A 25,965-nucleotide genomic window follows, 5' to 3' on the forward strand; every position below is an offset into this window, starting at 1 on the left:
GGTGGTGAGCCTGTGGAATTCATTACCACAGAAAGCAGTTGAGGCCAAAACATTGTATGTTTGCAAGAAGGAGTTAGATATAGTTCTTGGGTCTAAAGGGATCAAAGGATATGGGGCGAAAGCGGGAACAGGCTACTGAGTTGGATGATCAGCCATGATCATAATGAATGGCGGAGGAGGCTCGAAGGGCTGACTCCTGCTCCTATTTTCTGTGTTTCTATTTGCCTCACCGGCCGTCCATGTGGTATCTCTGAGTGAGGTTGATCATTTATTCCCAAATTATGGACAGTTTTAAATTGTGGACACTTGGCTTTGAGACTGTGCAAGCTCATTCACCATTAGGCCTTTTTAACTGTCTGACAGCCTGGGCTCAGCTAGAATTCAAGCCCCAGTGTTGCAACGGTGATGTGCTAATTCACTGGGTCACCCAGGCCCTCAACACTAATTTATTTTATCAATTTTATTTTTTCTGTGCTGAAAAGGAGGTGCATTGTATCAGTAATAAAAACAAAAAGTATTGGAAAATACTCAGCAGGTCTGGCAGCATTTGTGGAGAGAGAAAGTTAACGTTTCAGGTAGGTGACCTTCATTTCCAGCATCTGCAGTATTTTGCTTTTATTATTATATTATTGCATTGTATCTGCGCCTGCTTAAAACATATTTTACATATAATATACAGGAAAAACATAGACAACAGAGCTGAATTCTGGTGGTGAGGTGAGAGTGACTGCCTTTGACATCAAGGCAACATTTGACCGAGTATGGCATCAAGGGAGCCCTGGTAAAGTTGAAGTCAATGGGAATCAGAGGAAAACTCTCCACTGGTTGGAGTCATACCTAGCAAAAGAAGATGGTGGTTGTTGTTGGAGGCTGATCATATCAGCCCCAAGACATTGTTGTAGATGTTCCTCAAAGCAGTGTTCCAGACCCAACCATCTTCAGCAGCTTCATCAATGGCATTCCCTCCAATCTAAGATCAGAAGTGGGGATGTTGAAGTGCCTTGGGACATTTTATTACATTAGAGGTGCGATATAAATATAAGTTGTTGTTGTTCTTGTTCCCTGATGATTGCACAGTGTTCACTTTCATTCGCAACTCCTCAGTTAATGAAGCAGTCTGGGCTTGCATGCAGCAAGACCTGGACAACGTTCAGGCTTGGGTGGATAAGCGGCAAGTAACATTTGCTCTACACAATGCAATGACCACCTCCAGCAAGACAGAGTCTAACCACATCCCCTTGACATACAACAGCATTACCATCGTTGAACCCCCACCACTAACATCCTGGGAGCCACCAGTGACCAGAAACTTAAACGGACCAGCCACATAAATACTGTGGCTACAAGAGCAGGTCAGAGGTGGGTATTCTGCGGTGTGTAACTCACTTCCTGACCCTTCCTAAAGTCTTCCCACTGTCTAAAAGGCACAGGTCAGGAATATGGAGGAATACTCTCTACTTGTCTGAATGAGTGCTGCTCCAACAATATCTAAGAAGCTCGACGCTATCCAGGACAAAAAGCAGCCCAATTGATTGGCATCCCATCCACCACCTTAAAAATTCACTCTGTCTACGACCATTGCAGCATGGCTAAATTGTACCATCTTCAAGATGCACTGCAGAAATTCACCAAGCCTTTGACAGCACCTTCCAAACTTGCAATGTCTACTGCCGAGAAGATCAAGGCTGCAGCCACATGGGAATACCACCACCTGCAATTTCCCCTCCAAGTCACACACCATCTTTACGGACATATATCGCCGTTCCTTCATCTTCAAAGTCCTGGAAATCCCTACCTAACAGAACTGTGGGTGTATCTGCACCACATGGTCTGCAGTTATTCAAGAAGATGGCTCACCACTACCTTCTCAAGGGCAACTAGGGATGGGCAATAAATGCTGGCCTTGCCAGCAACAACCACATCCCATGAACAAATAAAAAAGAGTTATATGAATACAATTCATCACTAATGATCCAATTTCTATTTAAGCAGCACAAGCCAATAGTTTAGTCTGTGTATCGTCTCTGACTCAGATATCATACCTTGAATCACAAGTGGAACTAGTACATCTCCAATGGTGATGCCTAAACAGAATATTTACTCAGATCTTCCCTTCCGCTCTGGTTTACATCACCCATCTTCTTACCTCCCCATTTGGTGTTATTTCACCTCCTTTCTCACTATTTACAAACATGGTAGTGTTTTGTATTGTGGCTGACAAGTCTTCTTTGGCCTCCTTGTCTCGAGAGACAATGGGTAAGCGCCTGGAGGTGGTCAGTGGTGTGTGAAGCAGCGCCTGGAGTGGCTATAAAGGCCAATTCTAGAGTGACAGACTCTTCCACAGGCGCTGCAGATAAAATTGGTTGTCGTGGCTGTTACACAGTTGGCTGTCCCCTTGCGCTTCTGTCTTTTTTCCTGCCAACTGCTAAGTCTCTTCGACTCGCCACACTTTAGCCTCGCCTTTATGGCTGCCCGCCAGCTCTAGCGATCACTGGCAACTGACTCCCACGACTTGTGATCAATGTCACAGGACTTCATGTCGCATTTGCAGACATCTTTAAAGCGGAGACATGGACGGCCGGTGGGTCTGATACCAGTGACGAGCTCACAGTACAGTGTGTCCTTGGGGATCCTGCCATCTTCCATGCGACTCACATGGCCAAGCCATCTCAAGCGCCGCTGGCTCAGTAGGGTGTATATGCTGGGGATGTTGGCCACCTCGAGGACTTCTGTGTTGGAGATATGGTCCTGCCACCTGATGCCAAGTATTCTCTGGAGGCAGCGAAGATGGAATGAATTCAGATGTCGCTCTTGGCTGACATACGTTGTCCAGGCCTCGCTGTCGTAGAGCAAGGTACTGAGGACACAGGCTTGATACACTTGGACTTTTGTGTTCCGTGTCAGTGCGCCATTTTCCCACACTCTCTTGGCCAGTCTGGACATAGCAGTGGAAGCCTTTCCCATGCACTTGTTGATTTCTGCATCGAGAGACTGGTGATGGTTGAGCCTAGGTAGGTGAACTCTTGAACCACTTCCAGAGCGTGGTCGCCGATATTGATGGATGGAGCATTTCTGACGTCCTGTCCCATGATGTTCATTTTCTCGAGGCTGATGGTTCGGCCAAATTCGTTGCAGGCAGCCGCAATCCTGTCGATGAGTCACTGCAGACACTCTTCAGTGTGAGATGTTAATGCAGCATCGTCAGCGAAGAGGAGTTCCCTGATGAGGACTTTCCATACTTTGGTCTTCGCTCTTTATTTATTTATTTTTTTTATTTAGAGATACAGCACTGAAACAGGCCCTTCGGCCCACCGAGTCTGTGCCGACCAACAACCACCCACGTATACTAACCCTACAGTAATCCCATATTCCCTACCACCTACCTACACTAGGGGCAATTTACAATGGCCAATTTACTTATCACCTGCAAGTCTTTGGCTGTGGGAGGAAACCGGAGCACCCGGCGAAAACCCACACGGTCACAGGGAGAACTTGCAAACTCCACACAGGCAGTACCCAGAATTGAACCCGGGTCCCTGGAGCTGTGAGGCTGCAGTGCTAACCACTGCGCCACTGTGCCGCCAATGCTGTCCTTTCCAGGGACTTTTCCGCTGGCTAGAGAATCAGTGGCATCACTGAGTTCCAATTTTGTTGGCTGTACGTCCAGCTCATCCATGACTGGCAAAGACTGGGCTGCATTGAGGGCGGTCTCAGTGACAACATTTTCCTTGAGTACAATTCTAGGTAGTGCTCCACCCAGCGGTCCATTTGCTTTCTTGCATTGGTCAGTGATTGTGTCCCCTGATTTAGATTTGAGGGGGGCGATCTTCTTGATAGTTGGCCCAAAAGCTCTCTTAATGCCATCATACATTCCTCTGATTTTTCCGGTGATATTTTGCATTGTGGCTCTGCCAGGTTCCTCAAACAAAGTACAATTTAGCTGGAAAGTATGTGTGCATAGATGTTCAGTGAGCACAAAAGTAGGCTTGAATTGGGTGCTGTCTATATTTAAATAGTCCCTGAACACTTTCCAAGCTCATGTATTGTATAGACACTTGAGCAATGTACTAATTATCAGCATTGGCTCAGTGGTAGTAGCATTCTCACCAACTCGAAACTTATTCCGGGCTGACATTTCAGTGCACTACTGAGGGAATGCTGCACTATTGGCGATGCCATCTTTACCAGTGGGTGGCTGATGCGTATGGAGCTATGCAACACGTCTTGCGAAGGGGAGGAGGGAAACTGTGGAATAACAAGATAGGTTGGAAAAAGGTTCCATTATTTCACCAAAAGGGAACTTCCTTCCAATTTAATTGAAATTGGACAACTTTGTACCTTGGGTGTAGTTACTGCATTCTGCCTCTAGGGGCACCATTCCAGCCCTGTGACGTGCAGTTCGCTGCGCCGGAAGTGACGCGAGCATTCCGCGCGGCGGGGCCGTGCGAAGGGAGGGAAGGCGAAGATGGCGGCGTTGCAGGGCTTTCCCGTCTCGGTCTCTTACAGTCACGGCGGTTCCGCCGACATTTCGGCCGGGCCGCAGCCCCAGCAGCCACCCACCGAGCGGAGTAAAGAAGAGGCGACAGGTAAACACGGGGCGGCCGGTAACCCTGAGCGGGCAGCCCCCGGGCACAGGGAACTGGGTAACCGGGGCTCCAGGGGCAGGAGGGCCGGGGAGAGGGGATCTGAGAGCGGAGAGTTGGAAATAAAACGGATATATTGGTGGGGCTGCTCTCATTGAGCGCCAAATGGATGGATATCCCCCCACCCCCAGACTGCCAGCCTTTCATCTCCACAAACTCTTCGGTGCACTGGTTTGGGACCCTCTCCACCGCTGTAAGACAGGCCTCAACCCCACTTAAATAAGGAGAACCTGAATCGGCGATTCCCGCTGCAAACCAGTGGTCCCTTGACCCCGAACTTGCACAGATAAGATCTGAGTGGAAAGGTAATTGTTGAAAGGTGGAATTGGTTGAGTTGTAGTTACCACTAGTGACAGATTTGTAACTGTCAGTACTGCAGTGGTGTCTGATGATGCTCTCTCCAGACACAATCCTTCTAAGTATTGTATTTGTTGATGTTTCAACAGTTCAAGTCGACGTGACCGTCCTTATGTTTGGTGAAATCCTCGTGACAGTACCATTTAAATCGTTGACTAGTTTCAAGCCCTCGCTTTCACCACTTGGGCTGTGACAGCTCTTTAAAATCCCTGAGGGCAGGTGAACTTTATTTGTGACCGTTGTTAATCATTTCAGGCTCGTGTGAATGATGCTTCCCATAATAATGAAGGCACTGTGCTGCTTGCAAGAAAAACAAAGTTAGCCTCTGTTTAGTCCATATACACTTACAGATGTACTCTGAGAAAATAACCAGATGAAACTGTAGATAAGAGTGTAAGCAATGTGTAAATTGGAGATTCAGAGATTATGACTTCTGTTATTGATTCGTTTATGGCATAGAATCATCGAAATTTATGGCACAGAAGGAGACCATTCAGCCCATCATGTCTCTGCCAGCCGAAAAAGAGCTATCCACTCTAATCCTACTTTACAGCTCTTGGTCCGTAATCGTGGGTTACGGCATTTCAAGTGCATATTCAAGTACTTTTTAAATGCTGTGTAGTTTTCTGCCACTACTTTTTCATGCAGTGAGGTCCAGACCTCCTCCACCTGCTGGGTGAAAAACATTTCTCTTCCCTCTAATCCTTCTACCAATTACTTGAATTCTTTGATCTCTGGTTAGCGATCGCTCTGCTAAGGGAAATAGGGTGTTTTTGTGACTGCAAGGCTGTTTCCAGTGGGGTTCTGCAGGCTTCAGTACAAGGTCTCTTGCTTCTCGTGGTATCATATCAGTGATTTAGACTTAAATGTAGAAGGCATGATAGTGAAGAAAAAAGCTGTAGATTGCAGGAAGATGGATTGGTCAGCAAATAGAATTTAATCCAGAGAAGTGTGAGGTAATGTGTTTGGCGAGGGCAAACTGGGCAAGTGAATACACAATAAATGGTAAGTAACTGTGAATAGTTTATTAGCCAAGACACACTATAAGAGCAGGGAGGTTATGTTGGAATTGTGTAAAATGCTAGTTAGAGTACTGCATGCAGTTCTGACCACCACATTACAGGAAGGAGGGTGCAGGGAAGATTTATGAGGATGTTGCCAGGACAGGAGAATCTTAACTGAGGAAAGACTGGATAGGCTGGTCATGTTTTCTTTGGAGCAGAGGAGACTGAGGGGAGATTTAATTAAGGTGTATAAAATTGAGGGGGTTGGATAGAGTAGGTAGGAAGGATCTGGCATACCAGAAAGAAAATATTAGGTATATATCTAAAGCTTTCATTTGTATAGAATCCTTCACATAGATATCAAAGTCTGTTACAAGGGAAAGAGAAGGTGCTAAACAAAATATTACGGTGAGAGTATCAAAAGCACAATCTGAGAATGATTAAGTGGTTTTTAAGGAAGGGAGAAGAGGGAACAAGAGAATATGCTTTTGGAAGGGTTCCAAAGAGCATTGTCTGAAAGACTGTTCACCTGTGATGGAGTGGGGGAATCCAGCAGCAATGCAGAGTCACAGACGAACTCTGGTAAATCTTTTAGGTTTGCGCGCTCAGTTTGATATCATCTGAATCCTTTGACAAAAGGTTTTACCTTCCTAACTGTAAAGATATCTACTTGAACATGATGAAAATGAGAGACTGTACTTAACATTGAGAGAGTAAAAAGATGGTTAGACATTTATCTTCAGAAATGATGGAAATGTGTTTAAATTTGCCATTGTTTGTCTTTGAAAATGTTTTACGCAAAGAAGTGAACTTTTTTTTTAGAAATCACCAACTGCCAGCACAGAGAAAATATGAATGGTTACTTGTGCTGGGAAACGTTTGATGGAACCTGAGCAACAGGAAAGCATAGGAAAGGCATGAATCAGCAAGGAACATGGAGAATGCAGGGTTTCATTTCTCCAGATATCATCTACCATGGTGCAGTAACTTTTTAATATATGTTCTTTTGCAAAAAAAAGAAACTGCACAATTGAGTCTTGTTGATGGTTGTGAATGCCTGTAGAATAGGAAGCTCTACGTTCATGAATACTATTTTCCTTGTGCTGGGTTCAGAGAATCTGTGATCAGAGGGCATGTTGAATATCTTTAGGAAAAGGACACATAGAGACAGCTTAAAAGGAAGTTATACGAAAACAGCATAATGCAATTTTACTAACAGCCCTTTTCCATTGTGAGTTTAAAATGAAAATGTACTGATGCTTTATCTCCTTCAAAAGCAAACTCTGCTTCATGCAGGAGGGAGGTAATGTAACAAGATATTGTTAAATTAGGGCTTGAGTTATACGACTGCAACTGGCAGGACAGGTAAATAAAGTGAACAGGGCATATGGAATGCTTTTATTGGCCAAGATATAGAATACAAAAGCAGGGACGTGATGCTGCAAGTGTATAAAACGCTGGTTCGGCCACAGCTGGAGTATTGCATACAGTTCTGGTCACCACATTACAGGAGTGACATAATTGCTCTGGAGAGAGTACAGAGGAGATTTACAGGAATGTTGCCAGGGCTGGAAAATTGCAGCTATGAGGAAAGATTGGATAGGCTAGGGTTGTTCTCCTGAGATCAGAGGAGGCTGAGAGGTGAATTAATTGAGGTGTACAAAATTATGAGGGGCCTAAATAGAGTAGACAGGAAGGATCTCTTGCCCTGAGCGGGGACATCAATTACTAGTGGGCGCAGAGTTAAGGTGATTGGCAGAAGGATTAGAGGGGACATGAGGAAAAGCTTTTTCAACCAGAGGGTGGTGGGTGTCGGGAATTCGCTGCCTGGATTGGTGTTGGAGGCAGAAACCCTCAACTCATTTGAAAGGTACCTGGGCTTTCACCTGAAGTGCTGTAATCTGCAAGGCTACGGACCAGGTTCTGGAAGGTGGGATTAGAATGAGTGGCTAGTTTTGTTGGCCAGTGCAGACACGATGGGCTGCAAGGCCTTTTTCTGTGCCGTAACCTTTCTATCGTTCTATCTGTAGAGTGTGATGTGCAGCTGGCAGATCTGAGTTATACTATCAACTGTATCTTGTATTGATCTTGGCATCAAAAGGACTCTACCGAGAAACATAGAAAATAGGAGCTGGGATAGGTCATTCGGCACTTCGAGTCTGCTCCACCATTCATTATGATCATGGCTGATCATACCTGCATGATTACACTAAATTTCATTCCCAAACTGCTAATTGTTAACAGACATGTATTTCATTTTAACTACCAGCTTAAGTCACTGGGAGTTCTTTGCCTTTGTCAGAAAGTCATGGGTTCAAGCCCCACTTCAGGACTTGAGCGTATAATCTCTCAATGCAGTACTGAGGCAGTGCTGCATTGTTACAAGTGCTATCTTTCATTTGAGTTGCTCAACCTAGGTCCTGTGTGTTTAGGTTGACAAAAGATCCCATGACACTATTTGAAGAAGAGAAAGCAAGTTCAGCATTTATCCCTCAACCAACACTGTTAAACTGCTCATTTATCTTGTTACTATTTGTGTGCAACATGGGTATATTTGCCTATCGAACTGCAGTAAATTGGCTATGTAGTACTTTAGGATGTTTTGAGGATTTGTGCGGCAATAAATGCAAGTTCTTTTGTTTTATTGTAATACATGTTGTTAAGTAACAATCAAATGAGAATTTACTTATGGAATTTTTTTCCCTCAAAACCTTTTAGCAGCGCAGTTCAGCAACTGTGTGTTGTGGAATAGAGGAGAAAATAGACAGGACACTGAACTAGCTGTTGACCATATTGAATGTTATGGTAGGATCTGCTTGTATTGTTTCAAATGATTTGATTGCATCCAATCATTTCAAAACACTCAGCAGAAAACAGTGACTTCTAACTTGTATGTCCCAGTGAGTCTGTAGCTACTTTACAGTTGTTTGAGCTGGGAACTGTTTACCACTATAGGCTCTGTTAATGACAGCTTATGTTTCACGTTTGTGCAGAATACATAAATTAGAGACTTGAAAATGTTTGTAGTGGGAAAATTGCAGGTAAGAGAGCACGCTGTCCAATTGAGAAAGCCACCAGTTAAGGAAGATCTTAGAAAGATGTTTCTGTGTTGGATGGTTATATTTTGGAGTATGCTGGCAGTTCATTAAATGCAGACTTATTACAGATATTTGAATCCCATAAAGTTGCATTTGTCCATGTGTGTGCATACAGGAGACCAGAACAAAGATTTTTCTTTGGTTACTAAAATTCAAAATGATATCGTCTCAGCTGTGACAACAAAAGAACAAAACTAAAAGGCTGGAAATGCACAGCAGTTCAATCAATATCAGTTTAAAAATAAACTGGTGTGCTTCCTTCAACAGACCTCCTAAGATGTCATAACCTGCTCATATCCTTTACATTTTATGGAGTGTCAGGGAAACCCCCCCGCCCGCCCCCCCACCTGCCAAGACTAAGGCGCACATGATTTTGCCACATGAACACTAAAACTTAAAATTGCAAGACCCTGACTGGAAGGACATTTGCATAGTACTAGCAGTGTTGGAACAAAAGAGACCCAGTCGTTGCTTCCCCAATACACAGAAGAAGTAGTCAGACCAGTTTTAGTCACATGACTAGCTGGCTGTTGAGATTTTTGAACTTCCAACAAAGGATGCGAACTGAGAAAGCTCCTGGTTTGATAAAACCTCTCTCCTGTCTGCCCTCACCTCGCTTTCACTGGCTTCGGAAACCATTGAAGACACGTAAACGCAAAGAGAGAAAAAGTCTGCTATGTGAACAAGATTTAAAAGGAACACTGGGCCCCAACGAAACGCAAGACCATATCTTCAACTACGGCGAGCTTGAAGCACAGTAACGAGATTTCCTCAAACTGTTCTACTTATCTTTTCTTCTGCTATTTTCTGTCCCTATTTGCATGTGTGTATCACGTGTACATGCTAGCATGGGCGTGTCGTATATCCGTAGGCACTAACTGTCTTCGAGTTTAAGTTTATGATTTAATAAATTTCATCTTTATACCAAAGAAAGACTCTTTGTGCTCATTTCTTTGCCTTATAATTGTAAAGTTGTGCACAAGGATTCACAAAGGGGGAGCTCAAAACACAGTGTGTTGAAAATTAAACCCTGTTACAACAAGACCAGGGTGAAGATAGTAACAGACCCCTAGACACCTTTCTCACCTGGTCGTAACAGGAGTCTGTTGAAGAGGACGCAGTGTTTTCTTTTTTTAAGTACTGACTGACTTGTGTAATTCCATCATTTTCTGTTTTTATTTTAGATTTCCAGCAGCTTACAGTTTTTCCTTTTTAGTTTTACAATTAAAGAGGTGTCATAGCTGCAGGTTGTGGAGCAGAGTAACACATAGTACTAGCAGTGTTGGAACAAAAGAGACCCAGTTGTTGCTGGCCTTCCATGTCGGCTGCAATTGCTTGGTGTTTGAGTAAACAACTCTTCTGTGATGTGAACTGGCATAATCAGCCCAGACAGCACCTTTTGGCCGATTTAAATTCTTGGAACTTCGTCGTAACCCACCTTGTACATTTGTTTCCTCGCTACTTTGCATCAATTTTCCTATCCTTTTATTAATATCGTATGGCAGTATGAGTCCAAAAGTGAGATAATAAAACTAAGACTAAATAAATTTAGAAGTATAAGAAAATGAATAAAATAGAGAATTTAAAAGTCGAAAATCAAAAAAGATAATATGTTAATCTGAACATTTGTATGTTGAAGAGCAGTGGGAAAAATATCAAAAATATTCCCTCATTGCTGTGCAGCTTTCACCAAAAATGGACCTGCACATTTAGAAATGGACCTTGGCCAATCAGGCTTTAGACAGGCGGCCTTCTCTAGCACACGTTCAGCACAATCTCTAAAGCAAACTTAGTCAAAGGTTAAAATTAAAACTGAAAATGCTGGAAATACTCAGCAGGTCTGGCAACAACTATGGAGAGAGAAACAGTTAACGTTTTAGGTCTGTGACCTTTCATCAGAACTCAAAGGTCAGGCTGTGAACAGTCTTGGGCTATTTGGTTACTATTTAATGTTTCAGGTCCCAGACTGACCTACCAATCTAAAAGATAACACATTCTGGCATTGGGTTTTTTTTGCAAAGATTATTGACAACACTCTTGGGATACCTGTTAAGAATCTGACTGGTTTGTAAAGACTGAGTAATGTTCACGTCTTTTGGTTTGTTCTGTGCTTTTTCGCCTTACATTCTTGGGGACTATTTGAAGAAAATTAGCTTATTGTAATTACTGGGTCCAACATAGTGAATTAACAGCAGAGATATTCATTATCCTCATGTTACTGTGATGATGAGGCTAGAGGAATTCAGGTTCAGTGGATTTGTGCTGAATTTGCTGATCTTGGATGGCTGCAAGAGTGATGTAACTGGTTTCACAATCGCTGGTGTAGGGAAGGAAAAATGTTTTTGGCCCTGACTGGTGTCATATGACTCCTGCTGGATGGAAGGATGCGCATGTGTGGATATTGAGTGAGGACACAGTTGGATTTAGTGGTGTTATTATCCAGGCTCTGTTAACTGGTGATGAAGGATGGGGATAGAAGGCAGAAAATTGGCAAAACAGACTCAGGACAAGGCCATTTTCATTGCTAAGTCAGTTCCCTCACACATTCAGGCACTCCTTCAAGCTAGATCCTCACTGATTACTGGTAAAATATTTTCGTAAATGAATTTTGTTATGCTGTTGAAAAGGAGTATGAGTTCAAGTCATATTTAGTGACTCTCAGGTCTGTTAATCCCACCAGCGTTAAACAAGTGCTTTGGCCACCCAATGTTAAGATAGGTTAAAAAAAAATTGCCAGCAGCCCCTTGACTTGTCATGTCAGTTGATTCCACCCTCTGCAAAACAGTGGATTGATATTTGTAATCCAGGGTTGTAGAAATCTGTTGATTGCTTGCAGTTTAACAAACTATGATTTGCATTTTCTGGTCCTTGGTTTGTTTTGGCAACTGACTACTTATACCTGATCAAAAATAAATGAATGTCTGGATTGTCTTTATTGTGATTTAAGATGTTAAGTACTCTTAGAGCAGGTGATTGTAGCTTCTGTGACAGTTTAATATGGCTGGTCAATAATTAAACCAAGACTGGGCATGAGTGTTGGATTTCTTCTTTATTTGAGATTTTTGATTGTTTTTTAACCCACTAGATTGTTTTTCAACCCACTACTTCCCTGGATGTCGACAAGTAGTTTGAACATGGGGGACTGTCATGCAGGCCTCCATCTGCCAAGAATGAGGCATATGAATTTCGCCACATGGACACAAAATTTCAAATTGTTGCTGGGAAGAAGAGAAGGCCTGTGACAAGGGGTTGCGAAGCTCCTGGCTGGAAAGCCATTTTTACATATTAACAGACAGTGCTTGTAGACAAAGGAGCTATTCCCTGCTCCAATTCAATCCACAAACAAACGTGGTCAGACCAGTTAGTCACGTGACTAACTGGCTGTAGTAGAGTTTTGAACTGAGAGCCTGCAGAAAGCTCTTTGCTCCTGGATTGAAAAGACTTCTCCTGTCTGGCTTGCCACAGCCTCTCATGTCTGCTCCCATCTCTTTCTCACGAAGCTCCAAAAACTGACTGAAGACACATGAACCCCAAGAGAGAAAATTCTCCCACAGTGAACAAGGTTTAAGAAGAATACTGGGCTCCAACAAAAAGCAAGATCTACCTACAATCAAGGACTCTACAGTGAGCTCAAAGAACTGTAACAACAACTCTTCAGATATTGTCGGAAATCTTTCCACTTTAATTTTTCTTTTCTGCGTCTATTTGCATGCTCATGTGGGCATGTCATGTATCCCTAGGCACCAACCAAATTAAGAGTTTCAATTTAATAAAATTTTACCTTTCTTCTTTAAACCCTAAGAAAGCCTGTTTGTGCTCTTTTCATTACCATATAATTGGAAAATGGTGAATAAGGATTCACCATGGTAAGCTAAAACACAATGTGTTTAAAAATAAAACCCTGTTACAGTAAGACCAGGCGAAGGTTGAAAGGGAATCCTAGACCTCTTTCTCACCTGGTCGTAACAGGGACAAACAACAGAGTCAAGCATGGCCCTGTCCTCAAATGCCATTCACACAATTTTCAGCAGTGATCCTTGGGTGATGAATAGCAGCAGAACTCTGGCTGTTTGTTTAACCCCTCTCCAGTTCACAGGTATTAGGGCCATCCTGTCTGAGATCACCTAATAGCACAGGTACTGGGTCCTCCCTGGCCTGATCCACACTGCATTACCCAGTTTAGCTACCAGAATAGCCCCTCTTTTGAGTATTAAGACTTCTCCCCTGAGAATAATTTGACAGTTTAGTTTAGTTTAGAGATACAGCACTGAAACAGGCCCTTCGGCCCACCGAGTCTGTGCCGACCATCAACCACCCATTTATACTAATCCTACACTAATCCCATATTCCTACCACATTCCCACCTGTCCCTATATTTCCCTACCACCTACCTATACTAGGGGCAATTTATAATGGCCAATTTACCTACCAACAAGTCTTTTGGCTGTGGGAGGAAACCGGAGCACCCGGAGAAAACCCACGCAGACACAGGGAGAACTTGCAAACTCCACACAGGCAGTACCCAGAATTGAACCCGGGTCGCTGGAGCTGTGAGGCTGCAGTGCTAACCACTGCGCCACTGTGCCGCCCTTGTACGTCTATGTTTTGTAATGCAGTCTGGTAATAGTCTGAACATGGGGCAAGTGATGAGTTATATGTGTTGAAGCCACCCAGTTAATTGGAACTAAAAATCCAATTGTGATTGAAATCTTTCAGTATTAAACTTCTAGATCAGGTTGTTAGATTGTACATAAATTAAGATTCAAATTACAGGGCCGCAAGTTGTTGCTGATGTCTGGTGAAAGTCTTCACATAACTGGTCAAATCTTTGATCTAAGTCCTGGTTAACTCAAATATTGCATGTGAGCATGCCTGTGGACTGTTTATTTGCTGCAGTTACAATACACTAAATATTAAAGTGATAAGATTGTTAATATTTTCTCTGCATAATCCTAAATGCAGTTTCAGAAAGTGACACACTTTCTCCGCTCTGCCCCCACCCCCGCCCAACCCCATCCCACACCACGCCAAGTAGATTCACAAGGGGACAGTGGGATACGCAGTTGTAAAGGCCTGCTCAGGTCATGGAAAAAATCCAACAGAACCACATCGGACCCGAGCCCAACCCCATCCCACACCACGCCAAGTAGATTCACAAGGGGACAGTGGGATACGCAGTTGTAAAGGCCTGCTCAGGTCATGGAAAAAACCCAACAGAACCACATCGGACCCGAGCCCAACCTGGCCCGAGTCCCTCCATTTTTTCCCGCACCCGACCCGACCACCGGAATGTACCCTTTACCTATCTTGCGACTCCCAATCTGCAGGAAGCTTCAGCATGAGCATGATGACGTCATAGAGATGCTCACCCGCTCACTGCGCAGACTTAGAGTTTCCCTCCTTGACGCCCTGGACTTCCAGCTCAGGTAGGTTTTTTACTTTTAACACTTACCAGCAGAACAAAATGCAATTCTTGCTGTGTGTACCCGGCCCGAGCCCGAAAGCCTGACCCGACCCCGACATGTTGTTGGGTTCGGGTCGGGTAGCCGGCATTTACGCCGTTGTTCCATTTCTCCCAGCATTTATGGAGGAAATGATTAATGCAGTCTGCTTAGAACTACGATTCAACAGTTCAGGTCACAGAGCATTCTGATTGTAAATGTTGTCATTCCTCTGCTTTGAGAATAAGAGATTGTAACACAAGAGAATCCAAAATGGCTGTAGCTTTTTTTTTTATTCATTCATGGGATGTGGGCGTCACTGGCTAGGCCAGCATTTATTGCCCATCTCTGATTGCCCTTGAGAATGTGGTGGTGAGCTGCTTTCTTGAACCGCTGCAGTCCATGTGGGGGTAGGTACACTCTCAGTGCTGTTAGGAAGAGAATTCCAGGATTTTGACCCAGCGACAGTGAAGGAATGGCAATATAGTTCCAAGTCAGGATGGTGTTTGAACGGGAGCTTGCAGTTGCTTGAACGGGCTTAAACGGTAACTTGCAGGTGATGGTGTTCCCGTGCATTTGCTGCCTTTGTCCTTCTAGTTGGTAGAGCTCGCGGGTTTGGAAGCTGCTTTCTCAGGAGCCTTGGTGCATTGTTGCAGTGCATTTTGTAAATGGTACACACTGCTGCCACTGTGCGTTGGTGGTGAACATAAGAAATAGGAGCAGGAATAGGCCATTCAGCCCCTCAAGCCTGCCCCGCCATTCAATAAGATCATGGCTGATCTGTCCCAGCCCTCAACTCCTCTTTCATGCCTGCTCTGCATAATCCTCAACTCTCTGAGATTTCAAAAATCTATCTACCTCCTCCTCAAATACATTTAGTGACCTAGCCTCCACAACTCTCTCAGGTAGAGAATTCCAGAGATTCACCACCCTCTGCAGAAGAAATTCCTTCACATCTCAGTTTTCAATGTGTGCACCTTTATTCTGTAGCTATGCCCCCTAGTTCGAGATTCCCCCACTAGTGGAAACAGATTCTCAACATCTACCCTGTCAAGCCCCCTTAGAATCTTATATGTTTCAATAAGATCACCCCTCATTCTTCTAAACTCCAATGAATAAAGGCCTAACTGTTTAGCCATTTTTGATAAGACAACCCCTTCATCCCAGGAATCAGCCTGGTGAACCTTTTCTGAACTGCCTCCAATGCTAGTATATCCTTCCTTAAATATGGGGACCAAAACTGTACGCAGTACTCCAGGTGTGGCCTCACCACCCTGTACAGTTGTAACAAAACTTCCCTATTTTTAAACTCTAACCCCCGAGCAATAAAAGCCAAAATTCCGTTTGCGTTCCTAATTACTTGCTGCACCTGCATTCTAACGTTTTGTGTTTCATAGGGCGGCACAGTGGCGCAATGGTTAGCACCGCAGCCTCACAGCTCCAGCGACCTGGGTTCAATTCTGGGTACTGCCTGTGCGGAGTTTGTAAGTTCTCCCTGTGACCGCGTGGGTTTTCGCCGGGTGCTCCGGTTTCCTCCCACAGCCAAAGACTTGCAGGTTGTTAGGTAAATTGGCCATTATAAATTGCCCCTGGTATAGGTAGGTGGGGATGTGGTAGGAATATGGGATTAATGTAGGATTAATATAAATGGGTGGTTGATGGTCGGCACAGACTCGGTGGGCTGAAGGGCCTGTTTCAGTGCTGTATCTCTAAATAGAAAATAAAAAAACATTTAAAAAAATGTCCAAGAACACCCAGATCCCTCTGTACTGCAGTATTTTGTAGTCTTTCTCCATCTAAATAATCTGCCTTTTTATTCTTCCTACCAAAGTGCATTGCCTCTCACTTCCCAACATTGAACACCATCTGCCAAGTTTTTGCCCACTCACTTAACCTATTTATATCCCTTTGCAGATTCTTTGTGTCATCATCACAGCATGCCTCCCCACCTATTTTTGTATTGTCAGCAAATTTGGATACACTACTCTGTCCCTTCCTCCAAGTCATTGATATAGATAGTAAATGGTTGAGGCCCTAGGACCGATCCCTGTGGCACCCCACTAGTTACGGCTTTCCAACCTGAAAAAGACCCATTGGTCCCGACAACCCTCAATCCACGCCAACACGTTACCCCCAATACCGTGAGCTCCTATTTTGTGCAATAACCTTTTATGTGGAACCTTCTCGAACACCTTCTGAAAATCCAAATACACTACATCTACTGGTTCTCTCTCATCCACTTTGCTTGTTGTATCCTCAAAGAACTCTAACAAATTTGTCAAACATGATTTCCCCTTTCATAAAACCATGTTGGCTCTGTTTGATTGCATTATGTTTTTCTAAATGTCCTGCTATTTCTTCCTTCATCATCGACACGAGCATTTTCCCAATGACAGATGTTAAGCTAATTGGTCTATAGTTTCCTGCTTTTTGTCTCCCTCCTTTCTTGAATAGGGGCGTCATATTAGCAGTTTTCCAATCCGCTGGTACCCTACCAGAACCCAGTGAGTTTTGGTATATTATGACCAATGCCTCCACTATTCTCTGCAGCCACTTCTTTTAAAACCCTTGGATGCAGGCCATCAGGTCCTGGCGACTTGTCTGCCTTTAGTCCCATCAGTTTGTCCAGTTTCCCTCGTGATAGAGATTGTTACAAGTTCCTCCCTCCCCATTTACATGTTGCTCATCTGTTATTGTTGGGATGTTTATAGTGACCTCCACCATGAAGACTGATGCAAAATATTGATTTAAATTATCAGCCATTTCCCTGCTCCCAGTTAATTCCCCAGTCTCGTCCTCTAAGGGTCCCACACTTACTTTAGCTACTCTCTTCCTTTTTATATCCCCATAGAAGCTCTTACTGTTTGTTTTTATATTTCTTGCTAATGTACTCTCATAATCAATTTTCTCCCTCTATCAGTTTTTTAGTCATCTGCTGTAGGTTTCTAAAAAAATTCCCACTCCTCTGGCCTACCACTAGCTTTAAACGCTTTGTACGCCTTTGTTTTTGATTTGATACTCTCCTTAACTTCCTTTGTTATCCACGGGTGGTTCATCATTCTCTTCAAATCCTTCCTTCTTACCGGAATAAATGTTTGCTGAGTGTTATGAAATATCTGCTTAAAAGTCTGCCACTGCTCGTCTACTGACTTCCCCTGTAGTCTGTTTTCCCAGCCCACTTTAGACAATTCATTCTTCATACCTCTGTAATTGCCCTTGTTTAAGTTAAAGACACTGGTTTGAGACCTGAGTTGCTCACCCTCAAACTGAATTTGAAATTCTACCAGGTTATGATCGCTTCCCCCTTGAGGATCCTTAACTACGAGATCTCTTATTAATCCTACCTCATTACACATTACCAAATCTAAAACAGCCTGTTCCCGGGTAGGTTCTGCAACGTATTGTTCTAAGAAACAATCACTGATGCGATCGACAAATTCGTCTTCCATATTACCCTTGCCAATTTGATTTGTCCAGTCTATGTGCGGATTAATGTCACCCATGATAATTGCAGTGCCCTTCTTACACGACTCCATTATTTCCTGATAAATATTTTGTCCTACGGCGAGGCAACTCCTTGGGGGCCTATAGACCACTCCCACCCGTGATTTCTTTCCCTTGCTATTCCTTATTTCCACCCAAACTGATTCTACGTCATGATCTCTTAGATCTATATCATTACTCACAACATTGATCCCTTCCTTTAATAACAAAGCTGCCTCACCTCCTTTTCCTTTCTGCCTATTCTTCCGGAACATCGAATATCCTTGAACATTGAGACTCCAGTCCTGGTCATCCTGCAAACACGTCTCTGCGATAGCTATCAAATCGTATTCATTTATTTCTATCTGTGCCGTCAGCTCATCTATCTTGTTACAAATGCTATGAACATTCAGATAAAGAGCCTTAAGCTTTGACTTTTTACCATTTTTACCTACTCTGGTTCTAATTTCTGCTGTAGTCTTATGCTTGTCTTCTCTGTCCCTTCCTGTCACACTCTGATTAATGTATGCGCCTGCACTACCCTGCACCTCTGCGCTCTTGATACTTTTCGACTTTTTAAACTTCCCTTCAATTGAAGCCACCCCCCCCCCCCCCCCCCCATCTACAACCCTAGTTATACGATTCGCCAGGACACTGGTCCCAGCATGGTTCAAGTGCAGCCCATCCCAATGGAACAGCTCTCTCTTTGTCCAGTATCCCATGAATCAGAACCCATTTCTCCCACTCCAATCTTTGAGCCACGCATTTACCTCTTATCTTATTTACCCTATGCCTGATGCCATTGATTCTCTAGCCAGCGGAAAAGCCCTTGGGAAGGACAGCATTACCCCTGAAATAATCAAGAGTGCCAAGCCTGCTATACTCTCAGCACTACATGAACTGCTATGCCTGTGCTGGGACGAGGGAGCAGTACCCCAGGACATGCACGATGCCAATATCATCACCCTCTATAAAAACAAAGATGACCGCGGTGACTGCAACAACTGCCGTGGAATCTCCCTGCTCAGCATAGTGGGGAAAGTCTTTGCTCGAGTCGCTCTAAACAGGCTCCAGAAGCTGGCCGAGCGCGTCTACCCTGAGGCACAGTGTGGCTTTCGTGCAGAGAGATCAACCGTTGACATGCTGTTCTCCCTTCGTCAGATACAGGAGAAATGCCGTGAACAACAGATGCCCCTCTACATTGCTTTCATTGATCTCACCAAAGCCATTGACCTCGTCAGCAGACGTCTCTTCAGACTACTAGAAAAGATTGGATGCCCACCAAAGCTACGAAGTATCATCACCTCATTCCATGACAATATGAAAGGCACAATTCAACATGGTGGCTCCTCATCAGACCCCTTTCCTATCCTGAGTGGCGTGAAACAGGGCTGTGTTCTCGCACCCACACTTTTTGGGATTTTCTTCTCCCTGCTGCTTTCACATGCGTTCAAGTCCTCTGAAAAAGGAATTTTCCTCCACACAAGATCAGGGGGCAGGTTGTTCAACCTTTCCCGTCTAAGAGCGAAGTCCAAAGTACGGAAAGTTCTCATCAGGGAACTCCTCTTTGCTGACGATGCTGCTTTAACATCTCACACTGAAGAGTGCCTGCAGAGTCTCATTGACAGGTTTGCGGCTGCCTGCAATGAATTTCGCCTAACCATCAGCCTCAAGAAAACAAACATCATGGGGCAGGATGTCAGAAATGCTCCATCCATCAATATTGGCGACCACGCTCTGGAAGTGGTTCAAGAATTCACCTACCTAGGTTCAACTATCACCAGTAACCTGTCTCTAGATGCAGAAATCAATAAGCGCATGGGAAAGGCTTCCACTGCTATGTCCAGACTGGCCAAGAGAGTGTGGAAAAATGGCGCACTGACACGGAACATAAAAGTCTGAATGTATCAGGCCTGTGTCCTCAGTAACAAAAACAAGAAATGCTGGAATCACTCAGCAGGTCTGGCAGCATCTGTGGAAAGAGAAGCAGAGTTAACGTTTCGGGTCAGCGACCCTTCTTCGGAACTGACAAATATTAGAAAAGTCACAGATTAGAAACAAGTGAGGTGGGGGTTGGGCAAGAGATAACAAAGGAGAAGGTGCAGATTGGACCAGGCCACATCGCTGACCAAAAGGTCACGGAGCAAAGGCAAACAATATGTTAATGGTGTGTTGAAAGACAAAGCATTAGTACAGATTAGGTGTGAATATACTGAATATTGAACAGCAGCAAGTGCAAACCTGAAGAAAAACAACCTGAAAAAAACAGTGGGTAAGCAAACTGAACAAACTAAGATGAAATGAAATAAATGCAAAAAAAGATTGTAAAAAATGTAAAAAGGAATGTAAAAAAAAAAAGAAAAAATAACTAAAAATGACTAAAAATGAAAGTAAAGTGGGGGGCTGTCATGCTCTGAAATTATTGAACTCAATGTTCAGTCCGGCAGGCTGTAGTGTGCCTAATCGGTAGATGAGATGCTGTTCCTCGAGCTTGCGTTGATGTTCACTGGAACACTGCAGCAATCCCAGGACAGAGATGTGAGCATGAGAGCAGGGGGGAGTGTTGAAATGGCAAGCAACCGGAAGCTCAGGGTCCTGCTTGCGGACTGAGCGGAGATGTTCCGCAAAGCGGTCACCCAGTCTGCGCTTGGTCTCCCCAATGTAGAGGAGACCACACTGTGAGCAGCGAATACAGTATACTACATTGAAAGAAGTACAAGTAAATCGCTGCTTCACCTGAAAGGAGTGTTTGGGGCCTGGGATAGTGAGGAGAGAGGAGGTAAATGGGCAGGTATTACACCTCCTGCGATTGCAAGGGAAGGTGCCCTGGGACGGGGACGAGGTGGTGGGGGTAATGGAGGAGTGGACCAGGGTGTCGCGGAGGGAACGATCCCTTCGGAATGCTGACAAGGGAAGGGAGGGGAAGATGCGACTGGTAGTGGCATCACGCTGGAGGTGGCGAAAATGGCGGAGGATGATCCTTTATATAAGCCCACTGACTCCCACAGCTACCTCGACTACACTTCTTCACACCCTACCTCCTGTAAGGACTCCATTCCATTCTCCCAGTTTCTCCGTCTCCGACGCATCTGCTCTGATGATGCTACCTTCCATGACGGTGCTTCTGATATGACCTCCTTTTTCCTCAACCGAGGATTTCCCCCCACTGTGGTTGACAGGGCCCTCAACCGTGTCCGACCCATTCCCCGCACCTCTACCCTCACCCCTTCCCCTCCCTCCCAGAACCGTGACAGGGTTCCCCTTGTCCTCACTTTTCATCCCACCAGCCTCCATATCCAAAGGATCATCCTCCGCCATTTTCGCCACCTCCAGCGTGATGCCACTACCAGTCGCATCTTTTCTAATATGTGACTTTTCTAATATTTGTCAGTTCCGAAGAAGGGTCGCTGACCCGAAACGTTAACTCTGCTTCTCTTTCCACAGATGCTGCCAGACCTGCTGAGTGATTCCTGCATTTCTTGTTTTTGTTTCAGTTTTCCAGCATCCGCAGTATTTTGCTTTTATTTCTGTGTCCTCAGTACCTTGCTCTATGGCAGTGAGGCCTGGACAATGTATGTCAGCCAAGAGCGACGTCTCAATTCATTACATCTTCGCTGCCTCCGGAGAATACTTGGCATCAGGTGGCAGGACCGTATCTCCAACACAGAAGTCCTCGAGATGGCCACCATCCCCAGCTTATACACACTATTGAGTCAGCGGCGCTTGAGATGGCTTGGCCATGTGAGCCGCATGGAAGATGGCAGGATCCCCAAAGACACATTATACAGCGAGCTCGCCACTGGTATCAGACCCACCGGCCGTCCATGTCTCCGCTTTAAAGACGTCTGCAAACGCGACATGAAATCCTGTGACATTGATCACAAGCCGTGGGAGTCAGTTGCCAGCGTTCGCCAGAGCTGCCGGGCAGCCATAAAGACAAGGCTAAAGTGTGGCGAGTCGAAGAGACTTAGTAGTTGGCAGGAAAAAAGACAGAGGCGCAAGGGGAGAGCCAACTGTGTAACAGCCCCGACAAACAAATTTCTCTGCAACACCTGTGGAAGTGCGTGTCACTCTGGAATTGGCCTTTATAGCCACTCCAGGCGCTGCTTCACAAACCACTGACCACCTCCAGGTACTTATCCATTGTCTCTCGAGATAAGGAGGCCAAAGAAAGAAAAAAGAGAGAGAGAAAAAATTACGTTTGTAGTTCTGCTTTTTAATTTAGCCCCGAGCTGCTCATAGTCCCTCAGCAGAACCTTTTTCCTAGTCCTACCTATGTCATTGGTTACTATGTGGACCACGACAACTGGATCCTTACCCTCCCACTCCAAGTTGCTCTCAAGCCCAGCAGAGATGTCCTTAACCTTGGCACCAGGTAGGCAACACAGCCATGAGAACTCTCTATCTTTGCTGCAGAGAACAGTATTTATTCCCTTAACTATGCTATCCCCTATGACTACAACATTTCTCTTTTCTCCCCCCATTTGAATGGCGCTCTGAACCACGGTGCTGTGGTCAGTTCGCTCATCCTCCCTGCAGTCTGTGCCCTCATCCACACTGGGAGCAAGAGCCTCGTACCTATTGGATAAGGGCACTGACTCGGGCTCCTGCAAAGCTAAATTCTGGATCCCCATACCTGCCTCACTCGCAGTCACACCCCCCTGTCCCTGACCACGGTCCAAATTGAATGTAATTAATCTAAGGGGTGTTACTGTCTGCTGAAACACAATGTGCAGGTAACTCTCCCTCTCCCTCTGAGCTGAAGTTCCTCGAGCAGCCAACACTTGTTGCAGATGTGGTCACCGTGCATCGCACCAGCGTCCACCAGCTCCCACATACTACAGCTGCAACACATCGCCTGCCCAGCCATCTCTACTTTATTTCATTAATTAATTTGGATCTCAGTATTTAAAAAAAAATTATTTTAAGTGTACTCTTAACCTGTAATGCCGTCTCCTGATTTAAGTCACTTGGCCAAATAAAAAAAAACACAAAAAGAGACATGGAAAAAAATCACTTACCAGGTCTTCTGTGACGTCACACTTCGATTTTTGTTGGTCAAGCAGGTCCACTGCACAGAACAGAACTGAAGGGAGTGAATGTTTGTGGATGGGGTGCTAATCAAGCGGGCTGCTTTGTCCTGGATGGTGTCGAGCTTCTTGAGTGTTGTTGGAGCTGCACCCATCCAGGCAAGTGGAGAGTATTCCATCACACTCCTGATTAGTGCGTTGTCGATGGTGGACAGGCTTTGGGGAGTCAGGAGGTGAGTTACCCGCTGCAGGATTCCTAGCCTGCTCTTGTAGTCATGGTATTTATTTGTCTTCTCCAGTTCAGTTTCTGGTCAATGGTGACCCCTAGGATGTTGATAGTGGGGGATTCAGCGATCGTAATGCCATTGAATGTCATGGGGAGATGGTTAGATTCTCTCTTGTTGGAGATGGTCATTGCCTTGCACTTGTGTGGCGCGAATCTTATTTGCCACTTATCAGCCCAAGCCTGGATAGTGTCCAGGTCTTGCTGCATTTCTACACGGACTGTTTCAGTATCTGAGGAGTCATGAATGGTGCTGAACATTGTGCAGTCGTCAGTGAACATCCCCACTTCTGACCTTCTGATGGAGGGAAGGTCATTGATGAAGCAACTGAAGATGGTTGGGCCTAGGACACTACCCTGAGGAACTCCTGCAGTGATGTCCTGGAGCTCAGATGATTGAGCTCCAACAACGCCAACAATTTTCATTTGCGCTAAGTATGATTCCAACCAGCGGAGAGTTTTCCCCCTGATTCCCATTGACTTCAGTTTTGCTAGGGCTCCTTGATGCCAAGGCCAGTCACTCTCACCTCACCTCTGGAGTTCAGCTCTTTTGTCCATGTTTGAACCAAGGCTGTAATGAGGTCGGGAGCTGAGTGGCCCTGACGGAATCCAAACTGAGTGTCATTGAGCAGGTTATTGCTGAGCGAGTGCCGCTTGATAGCACTGTCGACAACCTCTTCCATCACTTAGCAGATGATCGAGAATAGACTGATGGGGCGGTAATTGGCTGGTTTGGACTTGTCCTGCTTTTTGTGTACAGGACATACCTGGACAATTTTCCACATTGCTGGGTAGATGCCAGTGTTGTAGCTGTACTGGAACAGCTTGCCTAAGGGCATAGCAAGTTCTGGAGCACAGGTCTTCAGTACTATTGCCAGAATGTTGTCAGGGCCCACAGCCTTTGCAGTATCCAGTGCCTTCAGTCGTTTCTTGATATCACATGGAGTGAATTGAATTGGCTGAAATCTGGCATCTGTGATACTGGGGACTTCAGGAGGAGGCCGAGATGGATCATCCACTTGGCACTTCTGGCTGAAGATTGTTGCAAATGCTTCAGCCTTATCTTTCGCACTGATGTGCTGAGGATGGGGATATTTGCGGAGCCACCTCCTCCAGTTAGTTGTTTAATTGTCCACTATTCATGACTGGATGTGGCAGGACTGCAGAGCTTAGATATGATCCGTTGGTATGGGATCGCTTAGCTCGGTCTATCACATGTTTCTTATGCAGTTTGGCACGCAAGTAGTCCTATGTTGTATCTTCACCAGGTTGACACCTTATTTTGAGGTATGCCTGGTGCTGCTCCTGGCATTGTTTACTCCCAAGTGAGGTGTTGCAAGCTGCATCTTTCGCTGTTCCCCCTGTGTGTCCAGTTTACTCATGTAAAACAAAAGCAGCTAGAGGATTTGTTTGATCTTTCCTCATGGGAAATGCTTCTGCAGATCGGATGAAGTCTTTACTAGGCATCAGGCTTCTTTTGGAGATGAGGAAGTGAAAGTAGCAACAGTGGCATTTTTTTTTAATCTTTAAGAACTTCAGTTGACATTTTTTAAATGTTTTCACACAGTAAGTTTTAAATAGGACTAGTCTTTCAAAATAGCAATAAGGATACAGTTATTTAAATAGTGCTGACCAATCTATACTGTTTTGCTTTGCTTACTTTTAAAATTGGGTTGGTTCTGCATACTTTTGTGCCTTGTTAGTCTACTATTTGCTGCATGTTTGTGTTTTATACGTTCACAGTTGTCCATAGGAATACAGAAAAATGCAATTTGCTACGAAGCCTTTGTACTATAAATGTTGATACGTACTGTGGAAATATTTGAACTCAGCATTAATTGCAGTCTTTTGTTTTCCAAACTCAGTTTATACCTGCTTAAAAATGGACATATTCTCCGAAGAAATATCTTATTAATTTTCATTTTGCTTGTTTTACAGAAGCCGAGAAATTGAGTAAGATGAACTCCTTGCTGGAGAAACTGCACGCCAAATACAGCCAGACGAGACCCTGGACTGAGACAGCAAAGCTTGTGCGGCAAGCCATGGTAAGATTGCAGAGCAGATCTGACAGGAATCGATGTGTTGCTCTGAGGTTTAGATCGTCGCTAGAAAAAATGCCGCAGTTTTTAATAGAGTGCTGTTTAGAGAGCTGGGTTGTCTACATTTAATGTTTCAGGTTAAAAATTCACTTCCCAGTGTGTAGCTGAATCATACATTCAGTAGCAACAAAAACAGAAAATCCCAGAAATATTCAGTAGATCAGACAGCATCTGTGGAGGGAAAAACAAAGTTATATTTGGTCACAGACCTGAAACATTAATGCTTTTCTCTCCTCATGCTGCCAGACCTGCTGAGTGTTTCCAGCATTTTCTGTTTCAGGTTTCCAGCATTCGCAGTATTTTGCTTTTGTATTAGTCATTCATTCAGCAGTCTTAGTTAGCTGATCTCAGTTTTGGGTAGCAGTGGATGGTTCAGATAGCCTCAGCAACCCTGGGTCAAATTCAGTTACAGTTTTCATCTCTGATACCACCTAGTGATTTCTCAAACTAAATTATGAATCAGCAATTTAGTGGCGAATAGATGAGAACTTCTTGAGCCCCAATTCCAATATGTCTGGGTGTAATGT

The 25,965-nt window shown here is 44.5% G+C and overlaps 1 protein-coding gene across 2 annotated transcripts in view; it reads left to right on the plus strand.

The window, feature by feature from the left end:
* Positions 1-4,437: 4,437 nt before the first annotated feature.
* Positions 4,438-25,965, plus strand: part of med1 (mediator complex subunit 1) — a 58,208-nt gene continuing 36,680 nt past the window's right edge. The window contains exons 1-3 of one of the 2 annotated variants that reach the window (XM_068013520.1): positions 4,500-4,586; positions 6,827-6,982; positions 25,278-25,384. In XM_068013520.1, the coding sequence (XP_067869621.1) occupies positions 6,922-6,982; positions 25,278-25,384 (168 nt within the window). In that variant the 5' untranslated portion in view covers positions 4,500-4,586; positions 6,827-6,921. Of the gene's footprint in view, positions 4,587-6,826; positions 6,983-25,277; positions 25,385-25,965 lie in introns of both variants that reach the window. The other variant, XM_068013519.1, reaches the window with a different exon arrangement.

This window comes from Heterodontus francisci, chromosome 33 (assembly GCF_036365525.1).
Source record: "Heterodontus francisci isolate sHetFra1 chromosome 33, sHetFra1.hap1, whole genome shotgun sequence".
Classification (NCBI taxonomy): domain Eukaryota; kingdom Metazoa; phylum Chordata; class Chondrichthyes; order Heterodontiformes; family Heterodontidae; genus Heterodontus; species Heterodontus francisci.